The sequence below is a fragment of the Catharus ustulatus genome, chromosome 2 (genome assembly GCF_009819885.2).
Source record: "Catharus ustulatus isolate bCatUst1 chromosome 2, bCatUst1.pri.v2, whole genome shotgun sequence".
In the NCBI taxonomy this organism is placed as follows: domain Eukaryota; kingdom Metazoa; phylum Chordata; class Aves; order Passeriformes; family Turdidae; genus Catharus; species Catharus ustulatus.
In genome coordinates this window covers 101,079,405-101,087,737 of record NC_046222.1, presented here as the reverse complement: position 1 = coordinate 101,087,737, position 8,333 = coordinate 101,079,405, and the positions used below count along the sequence as shown (strand labels likewise).

The window sequence follows — 8,333 nt, the reverse complement described above, 5'->3', positions numbered from 1 at the left end:
TTTAAACACCTGAGCAGTGAATGATTTCTTAATTTTTATTGAAAAGGAAAAGTTTCAGGAAGATCAAAGATCCATTTTCTTGGCTAGACTACTGAAGTTAAGGTACTCTCTCTTGAAAATTATCACAATCAGCTTATACCTGTTTTCTCAGTTTGCAATTACTTGGCTAAAAACCCAAAGATTTCTAGACACACTGAGATTTCTTCAATGTTTTAATGTTTATTTTTCAAATTTCTATCTAAAACAAAATTTTCAGGTATTGTTAGAAGAGCTTTGTTGGCTTGCTTATCTTTTGACCAGACAGGAATTAAATTTACAGCTTGCCAGAACTTTTACCATTTTCCATTTAAGAAATCTTGAAAATGTATCATTCAAGGCCTAAGTCATGGTAAAATACTTTGTACCAAACATAGCCACAGAACGGGTAAGGTGACTACAGCAGGTCACCTGGTTCAACCTCCCTGCTCAAGCAGGGCCGTCCCAGAGCACATTGCACAGCCTCGCATCCAGATGGTTTCTGAATATCTCCAGTGAGGGAGATTCCATAATCTCTCTGGGCAGCCTGTTCTGGTGCTCAGTCAACCCCTCAGTAAAGAAGCACAAAGGGAAGTAAAGCAGTAAAGTAGTAAAGCAAAATAGAAGTGCAAAACGTGCATTCCAAAGAGTTCACAGACGAAATCTGAAATTTTGGAGCAAAAGTGATGTCACCCTCCTTGACTGGTGACTTTTCAAAGGCTGACAGGAAGCAGAGATGACCTAATGATTTTTTGAATTAGTCATTATCCTTCATGCCAACAAGTTAAAAGATAAAAATGCATTTTATATCCTCTGATATTATGACTATAAATTGGATTCTAAGGATAGCTTAAAATTCGGGATAAATGTACAGAAATTTGTAACTCTTATAAATAATTTGTATATTTGTACTCATTTTTTGTAGACACACAATTATTTCTCATTATTATTGAACCTACTCCACACAGAAACTAATGGGCCTTAAATTCTCATGATGTCACTTCTAATAAAAAGGAGATGCCAAATGCCACCCGTGTGACTTGACTTACACATCAGCTTTGCAGATATCCTGCTCACAGGAGCATAGTGAATAGGGTAAAACTGAGCCTGACCAAGGCATGTCAAAAACTAGGATTTCCTTCCCAATTTTGATGTATACGCTTTGGAGTGACTTGTTTCACACACTAATTTGCCTTGTTTTCCAGCATAATCATCAACAGCTTCTTGGCTGCTCTGGAAGGAGCTGCACTCGGAGCTGCACACTCCACTGCTGCTGCTGCATCAGGAGGGAGTCTCCTGGTCTGGGCCGAGCGCAGCCCGGCACTGCCCCAGCCATCCCAGCCGCACCAACACCCTGCAGGCTGGAGCAGGGGACGCCGACGGGCTGTGATCGAGGCGGAATCCACACCTGCTTGGAAACGGGGAGTAAAAGAAGGCGTGACAAACCCTTCGGGACGTGCGGAGGGAGCTACTCGCGCTCCCACGCGTGGGGAAAGACCAGCTCTTCCCAGGGCTGGTACTGGGCAGCCGAGGGGGCCCGGCTGCCGCTTCGCAAGGGCCCCACCGCTCATTTTCAACTTTCTGCGGGGAGCGGACGGCACCGTCCCAGGCGTCCCTGCAGCGCTGAGGGAGCGCGAGGCAGGCGCGGCAGCCACCGGCACTTGCCTCCACCGCGCTCTCCGCCACGCTGCCCCTCGGGCGGGACGCAGGGTGGGGAAGGCGGAGCAGAGAGTGCGGGCCGGGCCGTGCCAGGGCGAGGGGCGAGGGCCGAGGGCCGCGCTCCCGCGGAGCGGCGGGGCCGCGCTTCCCCCGGCCCCTCCCCGCCCCGCCAGCCCTCAGCGGGACGGTGCCGCAGCGGCAGCGGCAAACCCCGCCCTCCGCCCCGCGTGTGGCGCGGCTGGGCGCACCCTCGCCATTGTCTGCGCGGCGCTCCTTGCCTGCTGCGGGCACCGGCGGGCGGCGTGGCGGTTGTGGCCGCGATGCTGAAGGGCTGCGCGCCCCCTCAGACGCGGCAGCAGGCTCAAGCCCTGGGGAGCAGCCACCCCGCCTGCTGAAGACTGAAACTTTGCGTCCCCGCCGCTCCCTCTCCTCCCTCTTCCTCTCGCCCTTCTCCATGCGCTGAGCGGCCGCGGGGCGCCCGCTCGGCCCCATGGACGCCTTCAGCGCTGCCAAGGCCAAGATGGGGGCGAAGAGCGGCGGCGAGGCGGCGGCGGCGGGAGTGGCCGCACCTCAGCCCGCCGTGCCAGCCCCCAGCCCCGCCGGTCCCGGCTCGCCCGCTGCGCTCGAGCCCGCTGCCTACAAGCTGGAGGACCTGGAGACCCTGGCCACCGTGGGTGAGTGCGGCAAGGGGGGGAACAAAGGAGCTGCTGAGGTGCTTGTCTGCGACCGAGCTCGCTGGGAGGAGGTGCCCGAACAGCTGGCTGCCCCCTTCTCCAGTGCCGTCTTTTTTGTGTGTCTTTTTTTTTTCCGTCTCCGTCTCCCCCTCCCCGCTCCACTCCCTTTTCTCCCGCCGCGCCACCGCTGGCGGGGCGAGGGCAGCTGAGGCTGCCTGCGGTGGCTGTCGGTGGCTGTGGGCGGCTGCCGAGGACGCGCCGCAGCCTCCGCTCCGTCCGGAGCCGCGCTGCGGGGGCTGTGGGCATTGTGCGGCCCCAGGGCTGCCATGTCACCGGCCCCGGCTGCGGGATCTGCAGCAGAGCCGGACCTGGCTTTGGCTTGTCTGTCAGATGGGTACTGCCGCTGCTGAAGCTGAAAGACCTTTTGCTATAAAACCTGGTTTATCAGGTTTAACTTCATTTACCTGCATCATTATAAAAAAATTCATCATTTAAATTAGTTGTCGGGCCAGGGAAGAGATCAGACAGGTTAGTCGAATGCAGCTGAGAGTATGTCAAACCCCCGACATGCTGTTGCCCTGAATATTGATGCAAAGATGCTTTGCGTGTGTAGAATTTTGGTAGAAGGTAAGGTCTCGTCTCACGAGTACCACACTTACTAGAACTGCCTGTAATCAGTGGCATTGCAGAGTAAATGCATGTGCCCAATAAATAGGCATTTCAGACATCAGTCGTGTTCGTGATGTTCATGTGTGCTGTATCTCTGCATTGTACTTGGAACATACATGCTCACAGTTGCTTCTGTTGTTGCACCTGGTTTGAAAACTTGTATGTTCAACTACATGGAAGTTTTATTCACTTTTTTCACTTTTTCATTATAGGACTATGAAATTATTTTGGACAGATTTATTCCAGTAAATAATGTGATGTAAATCTTAATTTCCACTAAGCTCTCTTCAGCCAAAAAGGTGCAATATAAACCCTTTCTAAGTGAAGTTGTTGGTTTCAAACATGAAATTGGAAAGGCCCAAGAGTGTCGTTGTCAGTGAAGAACACATTATCTTCTCTTGAAGTGGATTGTGTTTTGAGATAATATTCCAATTTGAAATGTGGACAGACGTTTTACTGATAAATTATTTGAGATTGTGAAGAGACTTCTTGAAAGGTTTGTGATGTTTTTTTTCCCTCCAGAAGTGGTTGCTTCTCTTCATTACATCATGACCATGTGGATACAATAGTCATCACTGAGGATTAAGACTTCGGGTGAAACACAGTTTGCAGAAAAATAGTGATTTTTAAGGAAGACAGAGTAGTCATGGAAATATTCCTGCGGCCAATGAAGAAATGTGGAAATAATCCTGGAGTCAACTTTTAACAATATACCTTTATTAGACTGTTGTTTAAGATACTCTTTAAAGGCTAAGCAAAGGGAAAGTTGCGATTCCACAGGATTTCAAGAGAGACTTTAAAAAGTGAGATGCTGCCTGTAACAAACATACAGAGACAGAAAAAAGGGTAAAAGGAGCAGATAGCTGCCTGTCAAGGGCTGAATTCATAGTCTCCCTTCATTCTCTGTCTTCCCCAGCTTGAATTTTTTTCTTTTTTTCTCAAATAGCCCTGTCTGAAAATATATCATTCTTTGTATTTCTTTTGAACTGCTCCTTTGGTCATTTTATAGGGAAAATAAGAAACAAAACTGGAAAGACATAAAACTGTGCACAGATAAATACATAAGGCCTTACCTTGTCAAAGGAACTGAGCTGGCTTATTTTAAGTTGGTTGAAAAATGAATTTTTGAGATGCTTGTGTGCTTCAGTAGAAGTCTGTGAGAGTGACAGGGTCTTGCTCCCAACCAGGAAGCAATACTGCAGCCTCCAAGTGATACTGAAACTGAACACGTGAATACCTGCTCTGAGTGGCTAAGTTTATAAAAGATGCAGTGCCCTACTAATGCTTCTGTAGTGCAACGGGAATCTGGCTCAGTCTGCATGAGGTTGGGCTGCTCTGTGTGCACCTGCTAACATGAAGCATTGGAGACCTGATTTAAATGGGCTGCAACTTAAATCAGTGCAAAATACTACAGAGTAGTAGAGTAGATTTGTGGCTTAGCTTGAGGAACTTTTTTGCTTGGCTTAAACCTTTTTTAATTCAGTTAGTTAAGTACACAGTGGCTTTATATCACATGTACTGAAAGAGTGTATCTGCAGTTCTTTTTAGCAGTGGTTTAAGTCAGTATTACCTTATCCTCCATTTTGATCTCCCTGCACAAATAGATGGGATTAATGTCATCAGTTTCACTACAGCAATTTAGAGTCGTCTGCAGTTTGACTGCTCTGATAAGGTTAACAATTTTATTTCTGCTGATGTTCTTGAAAGCTGTGTACTGTATCTGAGATAATTGGAGATGTTTGGGAATAGGAGGGGAAATACCCAAAAATTGCATAACAGGAAGTTCTGGTATCTCCTTTACTAGAATAATTGCTTATAGATTTACCCACGCTTAGAAATAGCTATGGCCTTGGAAACTATCAGCTTGAGAAAGCTGAAAGTCAAAATAGGGAGGTCCATGCTCTTGCAGCTGTTTATGTTTAATATTTAAGGTAACAGAATTGTGTTGATGCCTGTGAGATTGTAGTCCATGACTTTATGCATCTTGTCTCTCAGGATGGAATAAAATCCGTGATAAAAATCCAAAAAACTTGAACTCAGTACCTGCTTTGAATATAGCAACCACTGTTTTAAGTATCCTTCATAGTCTCAGAGGATTAAAATATCTCTGGTAACTCGACCACCACAATGCTGGCTGGATTGCATATGTTTTCTGTGATTTCTGTTGGGATGCTGTGCCTGGTTTAGCAGAGAACTTAGTGTAAAGGCAGGAAGAGCAAAAGGGAAGTACAGTTTAGCGTAATGATTCAGAGGGCATTTATCTTCCCCAAACATCCCAGGACTCAACCTTTGTTTGGGTGTTTGTGGGGCCCTTTGTTAAAAGGCAGTCAGAGCAGAGTCTGGAGTACAGTTTTGCTTTGGAAGGAAACACCTTAATATTTAGTTGATAAAGTAAAGTTACAGTTTTGGGGAAGGCACAGGACTGGGGCGTATACTGGTTTCTGGCACTAAGAGAAGTTAAACGGGAAAAATATTTCTTTAAAGGTACTTCCTGAGGGGTTGAAGATGTGACTTTGAACCTTTGAAGTGTATGGGTTTTTTAACTAGTCTTCTTGTATGAAAGTTGAGCACTTTACTCTAGAACCATTGAAGGTGCCTGGTTGTCCTCATCTTGTTTTGAATTAATTTTCCTTTCAAAGGAGGTAGAAATACAAATGTTTGTTCAGCACACTCAGAAACTGCTGTTCAGGCCAGGCTGAAATACTCTGTGAATCTCAGTGAATTTACATACTCAACTGTGCCAAGATTGAGTTAGTTCTTTGCAGTACAGAAGCAAAAGTTTGTATGCCATGATCACCATGTTCATTGAAAGTTTGTGGCCTGTGCTTATCTGAACTTACTTCAAACTTCTTGTAGGTCTGGTTAGTGAAGGAGGGAAACTGTCAACACTGATGGCACAGTTTCTGAATCATCCTTGGTTGTGATGAACATTTAATATGGACAAACTTCCTGTTCCAGAAACCAAAATGCCTGCAGTTGGACACCTGACACGCATCCTGAAATAGAGATGCTAAATTTTTAATTATGCCATAATGAAAGAGTAATTCAGGCAAACTAGAATAAGTAATACAGGAAAACTAGAAGGTACTTCTTTGCTTTTGGGTAGGTAAAGGTGTGAAATGTGTTACATTCCCAGCTGAAATGCATGGTAATAGGAAAAGGGAGAAGGAAGAGAACACCAGGAGGAGAAAAATGACATTCCCTCCTTTCTTTGAGATCTGTTTCTTGTCTATTTTTAAAAGTACAATGAATCCCATAGCATACTGTGTAAATTTGGAGTTGTGAGTCTGTTCAATTGATTGAAATATTTTAATGAGAGTATTTTTGTTCAAAAAGATTCTTTCGAACTACTGTTTCCATTAAGTGCTTTACACTAAACAAATGCAGAATAAGAAATTTGGCATACCAGTATTTTCATTTTCATGCACATGGGAAAATTTTTAAAAGTTCATGGGAAAAATGAGGTGCTACTTATTTTCAAATACTTAATTTCTCTATGTTTACACACAAAACGTGCTAGCCAAATGTATTTCAAGTGGCATTATATCAGCACGACAGTAGGTACACAGCTGAAGTCTAATGCCTAAGGATTGTCTGAGTAAGAAATTGTGCCCCAGAGTGGCTAAGTTCTTTACATAAAAAGATCACTTGTGACTTTTTTGCCTTTTCTTGGAGGCCTGAATTAGTTCACTTTCTTACCAAGTGTTATTTTTGGTTTCACTACCAAGGTTGTCACCTATTTTAAATTTTCTAAAGGATGTATGAGCATTTTTTCCCTATTTTGTCACATTTTCTTGATACTGAGATGATAAATAATAATCCATGATTTTACTTGGCAATGTTTTTAAATACCGCAAGTTTTGAAAGAAAACATGGTCTGAATGTTGTGACTGTAATGGTGACCTGAATTCACCATTACGTTTGTACATCTTTGAGGCTTTAGTCATAAAGCTAAATGACTTGGATTTTGTTTTCACTCTCTATATTTCTTACTTCATTTTTCTCTCCCACAAAATGACACTTGTCCCAAAATAAATCATTATTATTATAGCTGCTGTTGTAGAGAGAAATGACCAGGTGTGACTCAGCTTTCTTCCCTTGCTTTTCCTGTTATCCACTGCTGAGGTGAATTTCAATACCATAGAGTTTATTATGGTTTAGGCAGCAACAGGTTCTTTCCCATAAGTTTCTTGTTCTCTTTAGGATGGAAAAAATGGATTGAAACAAGTATTCTCTTTTATCTTTCAGAGAGGTCAGAAAAGTGAAAGTATATGGAAGAAGTCTGAACATGTGAAAGTTGAAAGTTCACATTTCTGCTTTTCTATCTGCAGTGTTTAAAATCAGTCTTGAGGTAAATTGTTAGTGTTTGCCTGTCACCTCTTTCTTTTGTCTGAGTCTAGTTTAGATATTTAATTGATGGCAGAAAGAAATTCAGTGTTCTTTTTCTGATGTTTTGAATTTGACAGTGTGTTCTAGAATAGGCTTTGAAACTCAAAAAAGCTTCTTGAAGATAAGTAATTTGTTAAGTCCTATAAATAGCCTAGAGATCCCCAGAAGTGCTTTTTGCAATGCAAATAATCAAATAATCTGGAACCCAGCTAGTACTAATAATTCAGAAATAAGAAACATGCAAAATCAAAAGCACCTAACACCATACCTTTCCCCTGCCAAGTTTATGCTTAAAAAAAACTAATGTACCAGGTGAAAATACTGTGGAAAAATTCCTCTGTTAAATGTTTTGTCTCAGCCCAAACTGAAGAAGGTAAGAAGCCTGCAGAGAAATAGAGATTTTAACTATTTTTTCCTTTTTCCTTCTTCAGTGGGAAGAAACAGGAACTTTACTAGGGATTGAAAGCATGTAGGCTCTTAGGGCTTGATTCAATTTTTTCTGTTTAGCTTCCTGAGCATGCATGTCTGGACTGTTTGTAGTAGACAGGGAGAGCAGCCTTTTGGAGATGACTGCCTTGATATTTTGGCTTTCATATAATGAAAACTTTAACGAAACAAATCTTTTCCTAAAGTGTGTTTAATCCTGGTTTGGTCCACTTCTAAGGGTGATCAGCAGTGTAACTTGGAAAAGAAGACAAGTGTGGTGCAATTTATATACTGTTTCATTTGTTTTGAGAGACAGAGGTATATACAGCAATGAAGAGTGAATTTTTGTAAAGTAAAAGATAGAAACCTGTGTTTACCTTCTAAGATCTTGTCTGGGTATAAGCTGTTTTTAACCAAATTGTTTAGCTCAGTGCAATTCCCTTTCTGTTGACACTTACCAGTGTAAAACATTTCATGTATTAGCTAGTACTACTCAGGAGT

General features: G+C 43.3%; 1 protein-coding gene across 2 annotated transcripts in view; it reads left to right on the top strand.

Moving 5' to 3' along the window:
• Nucleotides 1-1,947: 1,947 nt before the first annotated feature.
• PRKX (protein kinase X-linked) overlaps nucleotides 1,948-8,333 on the top strand; it is a 57,713-nt gene continuing 51,327 nt past the window's right edge. For both annotated transcript variants that reach the window (XM_033052178.1, XM_033052179.1), the window contains exon 1: nucleotides 1,948-2,348. In XM_033052178.1, coding sequence (XP_032908069.1) covers nucleotides 2,165-2,348 — 184 coding nt within the window. In that variant the 5' untranslated portion in view covers nucleotides 1,948-2,164. The remainder of the gene's footprint in view (nucleotides 2,349-8,333) is intronic.